This window comes from Microcaecilia unicolor, chromosome 6 (assembly GCF_901765095.1).
Source record: "Microcaecilia unicolor chromosome 6, aMicUni1.1, whole genome shotgun sequence".
NCBI lineage: Eukaryota > Metazoa > Chordata > Amphibia > Gymnophiona > Siphonopidae > Microcaecilia > Microcaecilia unicolor.
In genome coordinates this window covers 62,570,518-62,592,293 of record NC_044036.1, presented here as the reverse complement: position 1 = coordinate 62,592,293, position 21,776 = coordinate 62,570,518, and the positions used below count along the sequence as shown (strand labels likewise).

At 41.7% G+C, this 21,776-nt stretch overlaps 1 protein-coding gene across 1 annotated transcript in view; it reads right to left on the bottom strand.

Annotated features, from left to right (window-relative positions):
- WDR63 (WD repeat domain 63) overlaps positions 1 to 21,776 on the bottom strand; it is a 153,140-nt gene that overhangs the window by 13,119 nt on the left and 118,245 nt on the right. The window contains exons 15-20 of the mRNA XM_030206324.1: positions 21,469 to 21,622; positions 20,135 to 20,222; positions 17,896 to 18,026; positions 8,313 to 8,376; positions 6,867 to 6,997; positions 3,952 to 4,156 (exon numbers count right to left, since the gene is read on the bottom strand). Of these exons, the coding sequence (XP_030062184.1) occupies positions 3,952 to 4,156; positions 6,867 to 6,997; positions 8,313 to 8,376; positions 17,896 to 18,026; positions 20,135 to 20,222; positions 21,469 to 21,622 (773 nt within the window). The remainder of the gene's footprint in view (positions 1 to 3,951; positions 4,157 to 6,866; positions 6,998 to 8,312; positions 8,377 to 17,895; positions 18,027 to 20,134; positions 20,223 to 21,468; positions 21,623 to 21,776) is intronic.

The window sequence follows — 21,776 nt, the reverse complement described above, 5'->3', positions numbered from 1 at the left end:
TAATGAACTTCATAAACCAACGTAACGTCACAACAGCACAAGGAGTCTCATCACACACAAAAGGACACCAATTAGACATACTAGCCCACAGATTCTCAATGAGTAACAACCACATATTCACAAACCACAGATGGGAAGAGGTACCATGGTCAGTCCACCACAGCAAGTTCACTTTCACACTACAATGGAAAGAAAACAGCAAGAAAAGAAAGCCAAGAACCCAATACACATTCACAACCAGAGGAAAAGTAGACAACCACACATTCTGGACAACAACGATAAATGAACTCAACGACATACCACCCGAGAATAAACATGAGAAATTGGGACAAAAGTGAAAACATACTAAACAAAATAGCACCATTTAAAACAAAAACAAAAATCACAAAACAACCATGTCCCTGGTTTAATGACAAACTACTACACATGAAGAAACTCTGTAGGAAACTTGAAAGAGCATGGGCCAAAAACAAAACAGATGCAAACAAAACCATATGGAGAAAAGCCATAAGAACATACACAAACAGCATAAAGAAAGCGAAAGCAGAACACTACAGTACATATACGAACCTCGACCTAAACACAGTAAAGACACTATTGACAAAATACATACATGCATACTGCCTACTTGACAAATGCCCCAATTACAAGATGAAAAACCCACCAGACTGGTTCACTGAGTACCTCACCAAACACATCACATACATGTTTGAAAGAGGTCAGTTTCCAACAGACAAAGGCGACATAGTACTCACACCTATCCCCCAAAACACAGCAAGATCAGCGATATCACAAATTACAGACCAGTAGCCTCAATACCACTACTGACCAAAATGATGGAAGGTGTAGTAACACAGCAACTAACGGAATACTTGACAAAATTCTCTATTCTTCATAAATCCTAATCAGGTTTCAGACTACAACACAGCACTGAAATGGTCATAACCACCCTGATAACAATATTCAGAAGCATAATATGTCAAGGAAAAAACGTATTACTACTACAATTTGACATGTCAAGTGCATTTGACCTAGTAGACCACACCACACTAATGACACTGCTTGACAGCATAGGAATCAGCGGTGCAGTGGCAACATGGTTCAATGGCTTCCTAAAGACTAGATCCTACATTGTAAAGGTGTCCAACCAAACATCAACCACATGGATCTCTGAGTGGGGAGTACCACAGGGATCACAAATATCACCAATACTGTTAAATGTAATGATGACACCGCTCGGAAAAAACTGAAATTAATGGGTTTCAACCCATTTATATATGCAGACGATGTCATCATCTTCATACCTTTCTGAAACAATATCAAACACATACAGGACAAAATTGTAAAAAAGGATTGGACTGAACGGAGACAAAACCAAATTCCTAGAACTATCCAGCCCACACAACCCCACATCCTACCACAAATTCACAATCAACCAACAAACATACCACATCGAAATAAAACTTAAAATACTATGAATCATTCTTGACAAATCTAACACTGGACAATCAAATATCAGCAGTAACATCAAAATGCTTCAGAACACTATGGAAACTGAGAAGAATAAGACACTACTTCCCTAGACAATCTTTCCGGATACTGGTCCAATCAATGATACTATCGCAACTAGACTACTGCAATGCAGTATACATAGGGTGCAAGGAAAATACACTAAGATCCCTGCAAACAGTCCAAAACATGGCAGCAAGTCTGATTTTCAAGAAATCGAAATATGAAAAAGCAACCCCACTGCTTGAAACACTACATTGGCTAACAGTCAAAGCAAGAATATTTTTCAAAGCGAGCACCCTAATCTTCAAGATATTATTCAGAATGGCACCCGAATATATGCTTAACATGATTGAACTATCCTCAAGAAATGCAAGCCCAGAAACAGAAACTACATACTCCTTCATCTACCTAACTGCAAAAACACCATCTACAAAACTATCTAAACATCAGAATTCAATTACCTGGGTTCCAAATGATGGATCTCGATACCAAAAACCATAAGAAGCATCACAAATCTCCTCCAATTGAGAAAAGAAATGAAAACCAAAAAATTCTACAGCTAATCACAAAGATATCATTGCCTTCCTTTCAAATCTACCTCTTCAAAAACCATATGAATATCACCAAACCTCTACAACTGAACACAAAAGCTACCACTACCTTTTCCTCTTCAAATCTATCTCCTCAAAAACACTATGAATACCCACACGAACTATAGATGCCCTCTCCACATTGCACAACACTATTGTAACTCCACCAAAATGTAAATTGTAAGTCACCTTGAACCGAAACTTGTTTTTGGATAATAGTGGGATACAAGAACACATAAATAAAATAAATAATATGTGCTCTCCCAGGATACCAGGATAACCAAAGCAGATTATGAAATTTTTTTCTCAACGTGAAATGCACAGAAGAAAAAGACTACGGGTCCAATGCACAAAACTCTGGTGCTATAGAGAACAGTGCCAGAAAAACATTGGCTCAACACTGAGTCAGAATTACTGACCAATGCTCAGCACTAACAGCATGCAAATTATATGCACACTGTTAGTTTTGAGTATTGGTTGGTAAAAGAGTCTGCACATTCCTGGTGCATGCCCACAAAAGCTGTGAAGTAGGCCCAGCTCTTGTGCATATGTCCAATGATGATCGGACCCCTCTCAACCCCCTTAAGCTTTATAACTCCCTGGTGGTCCAGTGGACCCTGACCACACACAGAGCTTTAAAATTCTCTGGTGGTACAGCGGATCCCGACCACCCCTCAAAATCTTTAAATCTTTCCTGGTGGTCCAGTGAACCCCTCCGAATGAAAAAATCCCTGGTAGTCCAGTGGACCCCCTCTCGAGCCTCCTGCAACTCAAAAACCTACCTGGTGGTCTAGTGACCCCCCACCCCTCCACATACCTTCAATAGGGCCCACTCTTCTCAAAATGGCAGTGACCAGCCCCTGCCCGGTGCATCCTGGGATGCACTGGGAGGTGCTAAGTACCATATAAGGGAAAAAACTCCTTATATGGTGCTTAGCCCATTCCAGTGCACCCCAGTAGGCACTGGACAGAGGCTGGGCACCGTCATTTTGAGAAGAGCAGGCCCAGAGACAGGAGGGAGTAGGCATTGCTCCTGCCCTCCTGCCTTCAACTCTCAAGGTACATAGAGGGGTGGGGGTCACTGGACCACCAGGGATCTTTTGGTTTGGGAGGGCTTGAGGGGGCTCCACTGGACTACAAGGAATTTTTTGCTTGTGGTGGGAGAGGGGACCGCTGGACCACCAGGGATACCTTAAAGTTTTGGGAGTTGGGGGTCCAGTCTGCTCCCCATGACAGCTCCAGACCTGCCATAAAGTTTTGCACATTAAAGATAGGCGCTCAGTGCAGATAAATGTCTATGCATCGCTTGGAATGCTCATTGTAATACTGATGAATTTGTTGCAATACATTTGCATAGGGCTATTGGTAGCTGCTACGGTGACCGGTAAAAGGGTTGCAGAATCCATTTGTGCATTAGACACTAAATAACATTTGCTTTAGACCAGCTACAACCAGTCTAAAGCAAACATTGCACACATGGTAATCTTTGTGCATTGGGCCCTATCTGTCATCAAAAGGGCTGAAAAGGCTGGGAGATGATCTGGGTTGGTGCTACTGGGTGATGTTACGCATGTGCATGTCTGTTCAACCTGCTTGTCCTCAGAAAAAACATGTAATGGATGGTATAAAAAGTGAGAAGGAAAATGTTTGTGTTATACCAAAATATACATAAATCTTATTTGCATACAGGTGGAAGCAAATGTACAGAGTAACAGAACCATTCCTTCATGAGTATAAGCACTTCCAGGAAAGAAAAATGCTGTTTTTCCAAGATGTTATTGGTAGAAGAACTAAAAAAAACTTTTTTGTCATTAAAAACTTTCATCACTTATGGCAAATGTGAACATACAGGAGACAATCCAGGGTTTAATACAGGTGATGAGCACTGAGGAGATGTTCTGTGTTTGGGATGGCTCATGAGTTTTCTCCAGTAGATCCCAAATATCAACATTTCCATCTTCCTTGCCAATGAAGAAAACTCCAGCTCGTGATAAAGACCAGTGTCCAGCTGTGAGTCTTTTAGTGGAACAGCACGACTTAAGGATTGGACCACCCTTAAAAGAAAATGATAATTTTGTTCATTAAGCTATAAATATAACATTGTTTTATTTGGACCATTTTGTTAGATTAAAGAAAACACACAGATGCCACAGAATGACATGGCATTACTATTGTGCAATTGAGCATTCCTATTCTAGAGAAATTTTACCTAAAATAAATCTGGTCATTCTCCTTCTAAGAAATAAGCAGCAAGATTTAACAGGGTGAGTATTGCATCATTTTAGGTTAGCATATCTTTTTCTTTTGGATTTAACAGTTTCCTCCAGCTCAGTCAAAACCAGGGCTGGGATTTGGCTCCACGAGTCTTCCTTTACAACTACTTGTGGATTGATTCCCCTATTTTACATCACCTCTCTCCAACATACTTAGGGGCCCTTTTACTAAGCTGCACTAAAAAGTGGTCTGTGGTAGCCCCAGTGTGGACCTTTCCTGTGCGCTGAGGCCACTTTTAGTGCAGCAGTAACATGGCCCCATTTTCCATTTTGTCTGTTACTGGCCTCACGCTAATTTCCCCAGTAGCACAAGGTCATTAGTGCATGAGCTATTTTTTAGACAGTACGGGCTCCTGTGCTAACCACGTGCTAATTGGTTAGTTCGTGGTGATGTAGCTGCACTAACTGATTAGCGCTGGGCACGCCTACTGTCTGCCTCAGACCCGCCCCAGTGCTAAAAAAATATTTTCTATTTTTTAGCACGTGGATAGCATGCACCGAACACAAAACTACCACCAGACACCTGAGTGCACCCTTTTAGCCTGTGTTAAACAGGCATTTGTACTTACTGCAGCTCAGTAAACGGGCCCCTTATTCTGGTCATTGCAGTTGTGGTTATGGGTTAGGAGCCATACTCAAGGGCATCTCCAGAATTCTGCAATCGTGGGCCCTGCCTCTGGTCAATAGGTGTTACCTCACTCCATTGGGGATGGGGGGTGTGAACACTGCCGCTACAGCAGTGCATACTGGCATGTCTATAAATTGTTAGGTGCTTAAATTTTATTTTAGAAACACCCACATGTGTAAATGGTGGCTTTAAACATATAGATCACCTACACATGCAAATAAGGATTTTAGAAAGATTTTCTCTTTCCATAATCTTATGCTGTTTTTTTTATGTATTCTTAATGTTCTATTTTGTACATAATCTTGATTGGTATTTTTTAACCAAAAAGAAGGCATATAACTTTTTATAAATAAATATTTACAAGTGGTAATCCACATCATGTCTACATAGCAAGGGGTGTGTGAGGGCATGGAGTGGGAAGGTTTTGGGCAGGCTTAGCGCACCAACATGTATTCTCCATTTTACAAAGGGACTACATGAAGATATGAACAAATGTATATGATAACATTTACACTCATCCTGAGGCATGCATAACTGTCTGCTTGAAGGGCAGATGCAAAGGCTGAGAGAAACCCCCTCTTTCAATCCCCCACACATAAGTACCCCTTTCTTTAGATTCCCCTTCTACACATCAATACACCTTTCCTCTAATCTCCCCATCAATTTTCCCTTTTTCCAATACCCCTACATACATCAATACCTCTTCTGATCCCACACAGACGAAGACCCTCCATCCCCCACTCCTAGCTCCTATGTGGGTCCTTGGTATCTAGTAGGAGCAAAGGTGATCCCTAGTTGCTCCTATTCTGTCAAAGTCCTGGGTTCAAAATGGCACCTATTACTCCTAGCGATAATGTTGCAGTACTACTGCTACATGTCAAACTGCCATTTCCCTCAGAAGGTAGGGAGCTAAAATGGGGTGTCCAGCAGGGCTCACTTCTATAATCTTTGCTATCCAATATCTTTCTACAACCTTTGGGGGAATTAGTACTGTCCTTTGGGCTGGAAATTTTCACATATGTGGATGATAGCCAGTTGGTGGTCCTGTTGAGGAAGGGTCTACATTGGAAGACTGCACAGCTGATATGTGTCTAGAGATGCATAGAACAGAGTGGGTTGGTTCTGAATGTGATAAGACTTGAATGTCTGTTTGGGAGATTTTGACTAGAATGCAGCAAATGTTAGACCTACGGCAGATAATTCTATAACAGGGTGCTTATATTTAGGTGCCAAGAGGGCACTTAATGGGCACCTATTTTGTTAAGTACAATAAATGCCTAATTTCTTTTATAGAATACTAGTGGAGCAGGTGACATACGTGCCTATAATTTAGGCATGAACACTGACGCCAGCCATAGAGCTAAATTATGCTCATTAAATGTCAGTCCTGCTCAGACTCTGCCTATGTGTGTACCTATATGTAAAACATATGCTATGTAAGATATGTGCATACTGAAACAATAGCTCTTAGGTGAAATTTTGGCATTTACACACACATTTGCATGCATTTGTGCATCTGTATCTGATCATTTATGGGCACTTTCGGCGCCCAAGTTGTAGAATTAGCATCTTCATGGCTGGCACTCTCTCACCTTGAATGAAACAGAGATCCCTGAGGGTATGGTTGAATTGTGATGGAGCAGTAAAGACCCAATTTATTTGGATGATGCAGGTCGTTTACAGACTGTTCAGAATTTTTTTATGGTTGTTAATTTTATATTACTGTAAACCAAGCTGAATGGTTATGGCTAACTTTGGCAGTACATAAGGTTTTAAAAGTTGCAAACAAGTAATTTTCAAAAACATTTTTATATGTTATCCAGTTTTAAACTTATGTTTAATTAACATTCCAAAGTAACTTACAATGCCACCTTCTTTCCATATAGCAAAGTTCCAGCCACCAACTGTAAGAACGATGTCTTTAAAGAAGGGCGATCTCTGTACAGTATGGACAATACCATCATGGACTGTGTATGTATAAAGTGCTTTTGAACCTATTTACATAAAAATAATTATTTTAATGATTAACCCTTTTCAGTGATATAGAGGCTCTTTTACTAAACTGCTGTAAAATTTGAAGTACTGCAGCTTAATAGGTAACAGGAAAACAACATGTTCCAGGACGTCAGACTCAGAAACAGAGCAAAGGAAGAAGAGGACCTCGGCTAGCGGAGGTTGGGGTCCCCGTCAGCAAAGGTAGGTGACGGCGGCGGAGGTTTGATGGCGGGAGGGGGGTCGAGAGGGTTGTCAGCAGGGGAGGGTCAAAGTTGGTGGGGGGGGGGGTCGGCAATGGTGGGGGGTTGTCGGCAATGGCGTGGGGGGTCAGCGGCGCCGGGGGGGGATAAAATGTGCCCCTCACCTCGGGCGCTGGACCCATCTCCCGCCGAAGTCTGGCTACGCCCCTGGTGCAGCATAGTACCTGGATAATGCTTCTATGTCCATTCTCTGCCCAAGCCCAACCTCCTAGCATAAAAAGCACTTAACATACAGCTTACTATGTGGTCCCTGCTAGAATACCAGAAAACCATGTGGATGGAGAGAGCGGGCAGAAGAGGCAGGAAAAGATTGGAGCCTCGCTTGGGAGAGCTACGCCACTGGTTGGGTTGGGGCTAGTTAGGGTGGGCGGGCCTGGAGCAAAAGTGGCTGGGCCTGGGCCCGTCCAGGCCCACCCGTGGCTACGCCCCTGGAAGAGAAGCCTTGAGGTCAGTGCAGTGGACTTTGTACAGAAATAAGAGTTAAAGTAGGAGTTACACCTGGGTCCCGTTGTTCAAATATGTGAGCCCTCTTGGAACATAAATACCTACTGTACTTGATGTTATAAGATACCTGCAATTGTGATAGCAACTGTAGTGATGTACCTTTAGGTACGGTAGGTTTTTATCTGTTTCTGGAGAGCTCACAATAACAGATTAATAAATTAAGGTGGAATTTGTACCTGAGTCCTGTTGTTTAAAATCCACTGTACTGACCACTAGGCTGCCCCTCTGTATTGTAGGGATGTATGTGTGGCTATTTTTATACAAATGATGCCACACAGATGATTTTGTGCCTGATTTATTGGCATTTGTATTTTGGATGTTTCATTTTGGAAAATGGCTATTCATTCTGGACGTTTTCAGCACAAGAACATCCTTCTCACATATTTTCAAACAGGAAATCCTGATGTTTTTTCTGTTTGAAAATGGCTGTAAGATGGACTTTTTCTTGGACATTATGAGCAGAACTTCTCAATTATGACTTGGACGTTCTTTCGAAAATGCCCCTCCACGTCTGTAACTCTTGAAAATTGACCTCATAGCTTATACATACAGACAAGTCTTTCAGATTCAGTTTCTTTTTCCATCTTCCAGTCTGAATATATAAGTTCACCATCCTAAAACATTAAACAGTATAAATATAATACATCTCAAGTAATTATATTACCTTAACTAAGACAAGATCACATCCTAAAGACTTTAATCCTGTATTTCTTAATTGTAGTGGGGTTTTTTTTTCTGAAAGTGATACATTCACAGAGTAAATTACAACTGAGGTTCAACAAGCAAAGCAAGACAAAGGTTTTCCAGGGTAGGTCAGAAACAAGATGATATCCCTCACCCCAGATAAAGAAACTGATCCCCTGATATTCAGCTGGCGGCGGTCAATATTTTTGTTAATGCTGACTGTTGCTAGCAAGATTAGCATTCAATATTCAGCGCCGGACCATGTCCGGGCACCGGCACTGAATACTGGGGGTTAAATATGATGAGGTTGGCCACCAGAGCTTATGTGAGTCCCAGTCAACATTCAGCCAGAGCCTGCATAAGACAGTTATGTGGCCCTGGCTGAATATCGGCCAGGACCCGTATAACTCTCTTTTCCATTTACAGCATCCCCTGATCCTTTCCCAGGCCTCCAAAATAGCCCCCTCTCCTACCCCCTCACCCCATCCTGCAGGCATCAAAGGCCCTCCTCTCCTTGCCTTGAACAAGCCCCCACCCTCAACCCCCTGAAATCTAAGTAGGCCTCCCTGGGCCTACCTGATGTCCCTGGTGGTCTGTGGGGGTCCAAAATAGCCCTCTCTCCTACCCCCTCACCCCATTCCGCAGGCATCAAAGGCCCTTCTCTCCCTGCCTTGTCCCTGGTGGTCTGTGGGGGTCGTTGGGGGCAGGAGCAAAGCCCCCTTGCTCCTGCCCCTTGCGACTGACCTTTGCAAATGGCTGCCATGACCTTTCACTCCTGTCCCCAATGACCCCACGGGACATGAGGTAGGCCTGTAGGGACCTACCTAGACTTCAGGAAGGTCTCATTCAGGGGATGGAGAGGAGGGCCTTTGATGCCTGTGAGCTGGGGGTGGGGGTAGAAGGGAGGGTGGCTATTTTTGAGGCCTGGGAGAGGATTGGGGAGGTTTTAAAAGAAAGAGTTATGTGGATCTTGGATGATATTCAGTGCTGGGCCCACATAACTAAGTGGGTTCATTTGGGACAGGTTTTGAGCTGTCTTAAATTAACCTGCTAAGTTATGCAGGTCCCAGCACTGAATATTGTCAGCACACACATAACCCCCCAGCTCCTCCCTAACACCGTCCCCTGTACCACCCCTGACCTGCCCACTTTTTGTGGGGCCAGTCAGAAGTGATATTCAGTGGTACTGCCCACTTTAGTGCTGCTGAATATCGCTGGTTAGGCAGTGGTAAGTGATTTAAGTGGGCAGGAGAGGTTCCTGCCCCCTTAAATCACTTTGTATATCGGCCAGTTTATTTATAGTTCCAATGTTTTGTGTTGCAATCAGCTCATGAACAGAAAGAGAAACAGGTAATGTGTATTCTGAATGAAAAGTCTTGCTTTGACTCCCAGAAGCAAATCTTCTGGGGAAAACACAGGAATTAGACATCAATAGTACAAAACAAAGAGAAGATATAAGAAAACAAAATAAATGGCCAACTTTGACATAACAAGACCAGTGTGTAAACAAATTTCAGTTGCTCTTATGAAATATATTGCCATGATGTAATTGTTTTTGTGGAAAGTAAGACGTATCATAAATAAAATTTTTATGCATGAATTTTCAAACTGTGAATGCCAGGGGTATTAGCAATACAATCAAATTGGTTACTTTAATACAAGCTCATTAGTGAATAATGCCATCATCATTCATGATTTTGTGTTAGGTCTTCACCAGATATTATTTGTGATACAGAAACATGGATTACAGATCTAGAGGGCCCAGCTCTTGCAACAGTATTACCAGAAGTCTATGTTATGATGAGTCTACTGTATGACTGGAAGGAAGACGGTGGAGTCAGCATTATTGTTAAAGATTATCTGGCCGATATTTAAAACCATTTAACAAGCCAGGAATGGCACCTTGCTGGTTAAATGGTACTTAGCTGGCTATCCGCTGATACTCAGTGAGAGATAGCTGGCTGTCTCTCACTGAATATCGCGGGTTAACACTGATTTTCAGCACGTTCCCAGCTAAGCTTGGCAGCTAAATATGGCTGCATCAATACCTGAAATATCTTTGGCCGGTTCCAACTTAACCGGCCAGCGCTGAGTATTGGCTTGGCTTGTTAAGTTGAAACCGGCCAAAAATAAACCGGATAATCAATGCCAGTCACTAGAAACAGCCTGGGATTGAATAGCTGGGTTCAGTGCTGACTTCGGGAGGCAGCTTGGTACCTTCTTGGTCCATTTAGTATCTAGAAAGGAGTGAAACCTTGTTGGTTAAGCTTGGGCTTCATTTTCATTTAGGTATTGCAGTGAATTATTGCCCATCAACAGTGACAAAGTTGAAAGAGGATCTTATAGATTTAATATACAGACCAAACTACAGACCAATAGCATCCATACCGCTGACAACCAAATTGATGGAAGGCATAGTGGCCAAACAACTAACAGAATATATCAATGAATTCTCATTACTACATGAATCTCAATCAGGCTTCAGATCACACCATGGTACAGAAACTGCACTAGTCACTCCCCTGGCTAAATTCAAACAGGAATCGACATGTCAAGTGCTTTTGATATGGTAGACCACCACACACTACTAAGAATACTTGATAAAATAGGAATTGGAGGGAATGTACTTAAATGGATCAAGAATTCCTAACCACAAGATCATATCAAGTAAAATCAAATTCAAATATTTCATCAGCTTGGAAAGCAGAATGCGGAGTACCACAGGGATCACCTCTCTCACCCATCTTATTCAACCTAATGATGACCCCATTAGCCAAATCCTTATCCCATCAAAACTTCAACCCTTTTCTTTATGCGGATGATGTCACAATATATATACCTTTCAAAAAGAACCATCAGAAATCGCGAAAAGCACGAGCATCATGGATTCCTGGGCTTCTGCATTCAAACTAAAACTCAACAAAGAACACTGTCTCATTCTTTCATCCCAACACTGCACAGAACACCCCATGACCATCAGTACCCTGGGCTCTACTCTCCCAATATCTGACAACCTGAAAATCCTTGGCACTACCATTGGTCGTCACTTAACACTAGAGAACCAAGCCAAAGCCATTAACAAGAAAATGTTCCACACAATGTGGAAACTCAAACACATAAAACAATTATTCCTGAGGGACATATTTCGTAACATGATCCAAACAATGGTACTAGCCCACATCGATTACTGCAACGGAACATACGCAGGATGCAAAGATCAAATCTTAAGGAAACTTCAAACCGCTCAGAACATGGCAGCTAGGCTAATCTATGGAAAAACACAATTCGAAAGAGCAAAACCCCTCCTCGAAAAATTACACTTGTCACCAATCAAAGAACTTTTGTTATCAGCCTTAATATATTATTATTTTGAATGGCTGAATGCTATTTAGAGGACTGGGAGTTGGGAAACTAGAGAAGAAAGGGTCTTTGGCCTGAGAAAAGGAGAATATTATTCTAATTTCTGCTTTGATCCTGCACTGGCATACCCTGGGATGGTGTTTATTCTATTCACTGGTCTCCATTAGGTGACAGAACTCTACTTGTTTCTCTTGACAAAGAATTGGGTGAATTCCTGTGTCCCTTTCAAGACTGTATGCAAGAACTGCTTCATGTTGATCTGGGAAGAAGCTATGTAGGATTTTAACACCAAGTTCTGATAATGTTTCATCTTGAAATGATCCATAGACTGAGCATATAAGCACACAAACAATGCCATACTGGGACAGACTGAAGGTCCTTCAAGCCCAATATTCCATTTCTAACAGTGGCCAATCCATGTCACAAGTACCTGGCAAGATCCCAAAAGAGTAAAACAGATTTTATGCTGCTTATCCTAGAAATATGCAGTGGATTTTCCTAAGTCCACCTTAATAATACCATATTGAATTTTCTTTTAGGAAATTATCCAAACCTTTTTTAAAACTTGTTAAGCTAACTGCTTTTATCACATTCTCTGGCAACAAATTCCAAAGTTTAATTGTACGTCGAGTGAAGAAATATGAAATATTTTCTCCAGTTTATTTTAAATTTACTACTTAGTAGCTTCATTGTGTGGCCCCTAGTCCTAGTACTTTTTGGAAAGAGTAAAGAAGTGATTCACTTTTACCCATTCCACTCCACTCAGTATTTTATAGACCTCTATCATATCTCCCCTTAGCTGTTTCTTCTCCAAGCTGAAGAGCCCTAGCCGCTTTAGCCTTTCATTATAGGGAATCATCCCATCCCCTTTATCATTTTCGTCACCCTTCTCTGTACCTTTTTAAATTCTCCTATATCTTTTTTGAGATGCAATGACCAAAATTGCACACAGTATTCAAGGTGAGGTCGCTTCATGGAGCGATACAAAGACATCATAACATTTTCATTTATGTTTTCCATTTCTTTCCTAATAATTCCTAACATTCTATTTCCTTTCTTAGCTGCCACTGCACACTGAGCAGAGGGTTTCAACGTATCAACAATAACAACTAGATCCTTTTCCTGGGCAGTGACTCCTAATGTGGAACTTTGCATCATGTAACTATAGTTTGAGTTCCTCTTTCCACATGCATCACTTTGTACTTGCTCATATTAAACGTCATCTGCCATTCGGATGCCCAGTCTCTCAGTCTCATAAAGTCTTCTTGCAATTTTTCATAATCCTTGATTTAACAACTTTGAATAATGTCCAGGAGTTAGCAATTCATGGGTTACAGACTTCTTGGCTCTTTTAAGGGCAGATTCAGCCACATGGACAACCCTCAGCCACCTGGACTCAAAAATTTCATACCTGCCTTCTTACCAACAAGGAATATCTGGGGTAATTCTATAAATGGGCACCTAGAAATACATGCCACCTAAGTGCATCACTGGCGCTGATAATCAGCAGTGATATATGTATATTCACTAGGCATTATTCTGTAAGGTTTATAATTGCAAGAGGGTGTACACACAGACATATCATAGGTGGCAGTGGATGTGTAACCAAACAATGTGCATAACGTATACCTAGGCACACTCATTTACAGCAGCCATTGACCTTGCACAAGTGATCCTGTCTAACTTTTGGCATGCCAAAGCAGGTTTGCGTTAGTATTCTGTAAGGACTTAGGCACACTAACCAGCTTATTTTCGAAAGAGATCGCTGGCCATCTTCCGACACAAATCAGGACATGGCCGGCGATCTCCTGAAGTCGGCCAAATCGGTATAATCGAAAGCCGATTTTGGCCGGCTTCAACTGCTTTCCGTCGCGGGGCCGATGAAAGTTCAAGGGGGCATTTCGGTAGGGTAGCGAAGGTGGGACAGGGGCGTGGTTTGAGATGGCTGGCTTCGCCCGATAATGGAAAAAAGAAAGCCGGCCTTGACGAGCATTTGGCCGACTTTACTTGGTCCCTTTTTTTCAGGTCCAAGTCCCAAAAAAGTGCCCAAGCTGATCAGATGACCACCGGAGGGAATCGGGGATCACCTCCCCTGACTCCCCCAGTGGTCATCAACCCCTTCCCACCCCCCAAAAATTTTTTTAAAAACTTTTTTTCCAGCCTCTATGCCAGCCTCAAATGTCATACCCAGCTCCCTGACAACAGTATGCAGGTCCCTGGAGCAGTATTGGGTGTAGTGCACTTCAGGCAGGTGGACCCAGGCCCATCCCCCCCCTACCTGTTACACTTGTGGTGGTAAATGTTAAGCCCTCCAAAAAAACCCCAAACCCACTGTACCCACATGTAGGTGCCCCCCTTTACCAATAAGGGCTATGGTAATGGTGTACAATTGTGGGAAGTGGGTTTTGGGGGGGATTTGGGGGGGCTCAGCACCCAAGGTAAGGGAGGTATGCATCTGGGAGCAATGTTTGAAGTCCAATGCAGTGCCCCCTAGGGTGCTCAGTTGGTGTCCTGGCATTGAAGGAAGTGAAACTAGGAAATCAAGTACGCTAGCGTTTAACTATAGAAAAGGTGATTACGACAAAATGAGAAAAATGGTGAAAAAAAGACTGAAAGGAGCAGCTCGCAGAGTAAAAAACTTGCATCAGGCGTGGATGCTGTTTAAAAACACCATCCTGGAGGTTCAGGACAAATATATTCCACGTATTAGAAAAAAGGGAAAAAAGACTAAACGTCAGCCGGCGTGGCTAAACAGTAAGATAAAGGAAATCATTAGAGCCAAAAAACAATCCTTCAGAAAGTGGAGAAGAGAACCAACTGAAAGTAACAGGATAGATCATAAGGAATGCCAAGCCAAATGCAAAGCGGAGATAAGGAGGGCAAAAAAGGACTTTGAGAAGAAATTAGCGTTGGAAGCAAAAATACATAGTAAAATTTTTTTAGATACATTAAAAGCAGGAAACCGGCCAAAGAGTCGGTTGGGCCGCTGGACGAAAATGGTGTTAAAGGGGCGATCAAGGAGGACAAAGCCGTAGCGGAGAAATTAAATGAATTCTTTGCTTCGGTCTTCACCGAGGAGGATTTGGGGGGGACACCGGTGCCGGAAAGAATATTTGAAGCAGGGGAGTCGGAGAAACTAAACAAATTCTCTGTAACCTTGGAGGATGTAATGGGTCAGTTCAGCAAGCTGAAGAGTAGTAAATCACCGGGACCTGATGGTATTCATCCCAGAGTATTAATAGAACTAAAAAATGAACTTGCGGAGCTACTGTTAGAAATATGCAATCTGTCCCTAAAATCGAGTGTAGTACCGGAAGACTGGAGGGTAGCCAATGTTACTCCGATTTTTAAGAAGGGTTCCAGAGGAGATCCGGGAAATTATAGACCGGTGAGTCTGACGTCGGTGCCGGGCAAGATGGTGGAGGCTATTATTAAGAATAAAATTGCAGAGCATATACAAAAACATGGACTGATGAGACAAAGTCAGCACGGATTTAGTGAAGGGAAGTCTTGCCTCACCAATCTAATGCATTTTTTTGAGGGGGTAAGCAAACATGTGGACAATGGGGAGCCGGTTGATATTGTATATCTGGATTTTCAGAAGGCGTTTGACAAAGTGCCGCACGAAAGACTCCTGAAGAAATTGCAGAGTCATGGAATCGGAGGTAGGGTATTATTATGGATTAAGAACTGGTTGAAAGATAGGAAGCAGAGAGTAGGATTGCGTGGCCAGTATTCTCAGTGGAGGAGGGTAGTTAGTGGGGTCCCGCACGGGTTTGTGCTGGGTCCGTTGCTTTTTAATGTATTTATAAATGACCTAGAGATGGGAATAACTAGTGAGGTAATTAAATTCGCCGATGACACAAAATTATTCAGGGTCGTCAAGTCGCAGGAGGAATGTGAACGATTACAGGAGGACCTTGCGAGACTGGGAGAATGGGCGTGCAAGTGGCAGATGAAGTTCAATGTTGACAAGTGCAAAGTGATGCATGTGGGTAAGAGGAACCCGAATTATAGCTACGTCTTGCAAGGTTCCGCGTTAGGAGTTACGGATCAAGAAAGGGATCTGGGTGTCGTCGTCGATGATACGCTGAAACCTTCTGCTCAGTGTGCTGCTGCGGCTAGGAAAGCGAATAGAATGTTGGGTGTTATTAGGAAGGGTATGGAGTCCAGGTGTGCGGATGTTATAATGCCGTTGTATCGCTCCATGGTGCGACCGCACCTGGAGTATTGTGTTCAGTACTGGTCTCCGTATCTCAAAAAAGATATAGTAGAATTGGAAAAGGTACAGCGAAGGGCGACGAAAATGATAGTGGGGATGGGACGACTTTCCTACGAAGAGAGGCTGAGAAGGCTAGGGCTTTTCAGCTTGGAGAAGAGACGGCTGAGGGGAGATATGATAGAAGTGTATAAATAATGAGTGGAATGGATCGGGTGGATGTGAAGCGACTGTTCACGCTATCCAAAAATACTAGGACTAGAGGGCATGAGTTGAAGCTACAGTGTGGTAAATTTAAAACGAATCGGAGAAAATTTTTCTTCACCCAACGTGTAATTAGACTCTGGAATTCGTTGCCGGAGAACGTGGTACGGGCGGTTAGCTTGACGGAGTTTAAAAAGGGGTTAGATAGATTCCTAAAGGACAAGTCCATAGACCGCTATTAAATGGACTTGGAAAAATTCCGCATTTTTAGGTATAACTTGTCTGGAATGTTTTTACGTTTGGGGAGCGTGCCAGGTGCCCTTGACCTGGATTGGCCACTGTCGGTGACAGGATGCTGGGCTAGATGGACCTTTGGTCTTTCCCAGTATGGCACTACTTATGTACTTATGTACTTATGTACAGTGCACTACAAATGCTGACCCCTCCCACAACCAAATGCCTTGGATTTGACCGGGTTTGAGATGGCCGGCTTCAGTTTCCATTATGGGCAAAACCCAAGGCCGACCATCTCAAACCCGGCCATCTTTGATATTTGGGCGGCCCCAACTGTATTATCGAAAAAAAGATGGCCGGCCATCTTTTTCGAAAATACGGTTGGCTCCGCCCATTTACGGAGCCGACCACGGAGATGGCTGGTACCGTTCGATTATGCCCCTCCATGTGTCATTATAGAATTGGTGCCAAGTTATAGAATTGCCCCTATAGGGCTAGATTCTATATATCATGCCTAAAAAATTGGCGCCAAAAACATATATGCCTAGGTGTACTCTATAAAGCATGCCTACCTTTAGGCATAGTTTATAGAATACATCTAGGAATATTTTTTTTGGCATGGTTTATACAATACACTTAGTGGTGACTAAATGTAAGCATGGCCATTTATACCATGTAAAACTTGGTGTAAATTTCCACACCTAATTTAGGCACAGAGTGGGTATATTCTATAACACTGCGCATACATGTTAGGAATGCCCGCGACCTGCCCATGCTCCTCCCATGACCATGCTCACTTTTGAGATCTGTGTGGTAGAATTTACACACACCACTTTATAGAATACACTTAGCAAGTTGTGCGCATAAATTCTAATTAAAGCCAATTAGTGTAAATAATTGCTTGTTAAGTGGCAATTACTGGTGCTGAATGGCTTATTAAGCCAATTAAGTTGCATGCGCAAATCCAAAATACGACCGGATTTGCAAACGCAACTCAAAACGTACTATACAGAATCTAGGGGATAGTGTCTGGAGCTCCTACATCCACTCTGAAAGAGAGGATGGTACAGCCACCAGCTTCTTAGCAGAATCCAGGTATTTGAGAGAGCACAGAAAAAGTGCCCTGGCCTACTCTCGACCTGCAGCTCACAAGGGAAGGTCTTAAGCATCCTCTGGATGGAATCAGGGAATGAAAGCTCTTCAGCAGAGACCCATTCCTTGTCTGTGGCAGAGACGGTCTTTTGAAAATGAATTTACAACCCTGTGGGCAAAAGGTATCCATGGGTCTCTGAGCTGTTCAAGGCAAATTGAAAATTGTCCCACTACTTTTTAATCACATTTACAAACTGGTCTTGCTGTTATCTGCAAGCTTAAATTTCAAATGCTTTCAGGTAGACATTTTAAACATAACAATATTATTTGTTAAACTTACTTCACTTCCAATAAAAAAGTTGGTGTTGATGTTGTCAAGTGGTTTAAGATTTTTTGTTGAGGCAGATGTTAAGTTACTGTAATCAACATTTCCTTCATTTTTTTCCTTTTTGACCTCAACTTGAAATTTATCTTAAAAAGTTGACATAAAATTAATTTGTAATACACACATGTAGTTCACAAATACATTGTAAATTATATTCAGTTTGACTTAAGTCACAGAAGGATACAATCTAGCAGTAAAAGTGATTTCCCTTTGCTTCCGTTTTTGCTAAAATGTTAGGTTTGGACCGTGCTGTTAGGGAGGGCAAAAATTAAAGGCATTTCTATAAGCAAAGCAGGGTTTTACTTATTGAAATGGGGGTTTTGATTATTGCCAACCCTAAATGCAAGAAAGATTAACCACACTTTTCTGCAACATGGGTAAACTTTTCCACATTGACCAGAGGCATTTCTGGGGATGGGAAAATAAGAATATAAGTGTTGCCATACTGGGATAGACTGAAGGTCCATCCAGCTCGGTATCCTGTTTCCAAAAGTGGCCAATCCAGGTCATAAGTATCTGGCAAGATCCCAAAAGAGTAAAACAGATTTTATGCTGCTTATCCCAGAACAATCAGTGGATATTTCCAAGTCCATCTTAATAATGGCTTATAGACTTTTCTTTTAAACCCTGCTAAGTTTTCTTTCCACTTGTCCCCATGGCAGTCTATTCAGCATTTGACTACATGCAAGCAGGAAGGGAGGGAGGAAGGGGAGGGACAGGGGGAGGGGAAAGGGGATGGGTGGGTAATGGGACTGGTGGATATAAATTTGAGAAAATATTGGAACTCTGGATATACATATGTATGGTAATAGACGAATGTAGTCTAGTACGTTGTTGTTGAATTTTTAGTTGGAGTTGTGAAGCTGTTATAACTACTAAAGTTCCAATAAAAAACGTTATTAAAATAAAATAAACCCTGCTAAGTTAACTGCTTTTACTATATTCTTTGGCAACAAATTCCAGAGTTTAATTACATGTTGAGGGGTCCTTTTACTAAAGTGCGCAGAAACATGGCTTGTGGTAGTGTAGGCGCGGGTTTTGAGTGCGCGCAGAATCATTTTTCAGCACACCTGTAAAAAATGCCTTTTTTAAAATTTTTGCTGAAAATGGACATGCAGCAAAATCAAAATTGCTGAGCGTCCATTTTGGGTCTGATACCTTACCACCAGCCATTGACCTAGCGGTAAAGACTCATGCGGTAACTGGGCGGTAATGACCTACGCACGTCAAATGCCATTTGGTGTGCGTCCTTACGTGTGCCCGGAAAAAAAAAAGTTTGGATGCACATCTCAGACACACGCCAAAAATGAATTACAAAGCACCTCAAAAGGGAGTGACAGAAGGAGAATGCAAAAAGAAAGAACAAAAGTCCTAACTACAGATACTAGAAGAGAAAAATAGAGAAGTCCATGTGTGACAAAATGCTTCTGAAAAGAAAAACATTTTACTAGATAAGAGAGAGAGAGAGAGAGAGAGAACAATGAGTATGTCTTACTTGCTCTACAGAAAAAATGAAGACTAAGTAATGACCTCTGTGTTAACTTTAAGGCAATGTGTTCACCCATTCCCCACCCCAATATTGAATTTTCAATGTTAGCTGTTTAACTCAGCATTTAGCATGTGCTAATTCTAATACACTTCTCTGATAGTGCAACACCACTTTGTTAATGTGTGCTAAAACCAGTTTTAAGCAGTTAATACAGCTTAGTAAATAGGGTCTCAAAGCAAAAGTTATTGCCTTTACGATAAAAATGGACAATATATAGCAATTGGATTGGATATTATCAGCAAAACAAGCTAATCCAATCATCATTATTATGCTTTGTCAAAAGTTGGTCTGTAGTTCGTAATTGCTAATTTGTTGTGTGCTCTTGGTTTTTAATGTGAAAATAATAGCAAACTTTTTAATTTTCAAATATCTGTTTTTTTTTGGTTTTTTTTTTTGGGGGGGGGGGGGGGTTGTCAATGTGTTCCTTAATCTTTTCTCACAAGAGATTTATAACATGCATATACAGTGACCAGGTAATGTTTGCTCTGCGAAGTTGCAGAGTCATTTCATGCCCATGTAAACATTTTTACTGTTTTGTTATCTTGAGATGCTTAACTGTGTTTTGTTATTGTTTATAACACTATCAACAGTACTTAAAACCATCTTAATAATGTTTCCTGGAAATGAATATTATGCCATTATTACCTTGTATTTTGGTACTGTAATGCTCTTCTCCCAGGCTAATTTTAATAGGACTGTATTCTCCACCTGTGTCGATCCTAGATATAGTTACCTGTTTATGAGAATGAATAGTGTCAAAACACAATGTCTAATATCCCAAAGGTACAGACTTAGATCATTTTCAAACTGGTACATAACTTTATGCTCTATAAAGGCAAAGGATTATCATGCACAAGAAGTACATTATATTACCTATTTCATTTCAGACTCCCATGCCGGAAAGCACATGAAAAAGCTTTAAGATTAGAGTTTCTTGCCATCAATTGCCATTTTCATACTAAATTATAAACATAAATTCTTCTGGAGAAAAGCTCACAGCACAGAAGAATCCCTTTCTTTAAATTCTAAGAACAGAGAATTAATAACTTTTTTGCTGTTGTGCATTTGTAATTCTACAGACAATATATTTAGAAAATGATGGGGCCCTTTTACTAAGCTGTGGTAGACACTAGCGCATACCTACTAGGTGCCAAAAAGCATTCCTGCAAGATGCGATGAGGTGTTTGGTGGCAGTGTGCAGATTAGCACATGCTAATCCCATGCTAAAAATACTTCCTATTTTTTAGTGTGGGAGGCATGGCTATGGGCAGAGAGTAGGCATGCCCTGCGCTAATTGGGGAGTGTGGGTACATTGCCGCATGCTGCCCGATTAGCGTGGAATTAGTACAGGAGCCCTTACCACCTAGTAGATAGGTGACAGTAAGGGCTCCTATGGTGATGACCATGAATTAATTAAGAAATTAGTGTGTGGCCATTACGGGACAAAATGCAAATATAGCCAATTTATTGCTGTGCTAAAATACACTGCCACAATTTGGAAGTTATCATCCATTCAGCCTCAAATATAACCTACCAGTTAGTCAATTTCTCTGCATTCGAAGAGTTTGTTCTTCTTTACAAGATTTTAAAAAAATCAAGCAAAATTACTAGAACAAAGATTTTAGGCTAGAGGCTACACCCAACCAAAGAAGAGCAGGGATGCACAAACTCACCTACCTCTGCTGGGAGATTGAGAAATACTGAGTAGGTCAGGGTTGCACAGCCCCTTATACAGGTGTTATTACTCAATAATTCTCAGTCTCCTTCTGTTGGTAGGAGTGCATATTACCAACTCGCCGGGAAGGGTCTGGAGCAGATGATAAGGAAGCATTTATTTTCCCCTTCCCCCAACCTAATCCCCCTCCCCCCACCAGAACCCCTCCTCTCAAAATGGCTAAGTTTCAGAAAGCTGATTATGTAAATCATTTTTTAAATAACTGCTCCCAATATACTGTAGATTCATAAATTGAATGTGGTACCTTAATTAAAGGCTTCCAAGCAAGATCTAAGTTTATAAATGTAGTGGGTATTTCTTGAGGCCCATCAGGGAACTTTTCTTCATTCATTTTCTTCGCTGGCACTGGCAGGTTAGTAGCCGTTTTGGGTGGTCGAATATCCCAAAACATTACTGAGCTGCAAGCAAAAAAATGTATTATGAAGAAGCATATCACTCTGATTGTAGGAGATACAGAGAGGCATTTTCAATATGACATTTAAATCCGACTTTGGATGTTTTGCTCAAAACGTCTACAATTCAAAGTGGTAAATGATTTTTGAAAATGAAAAA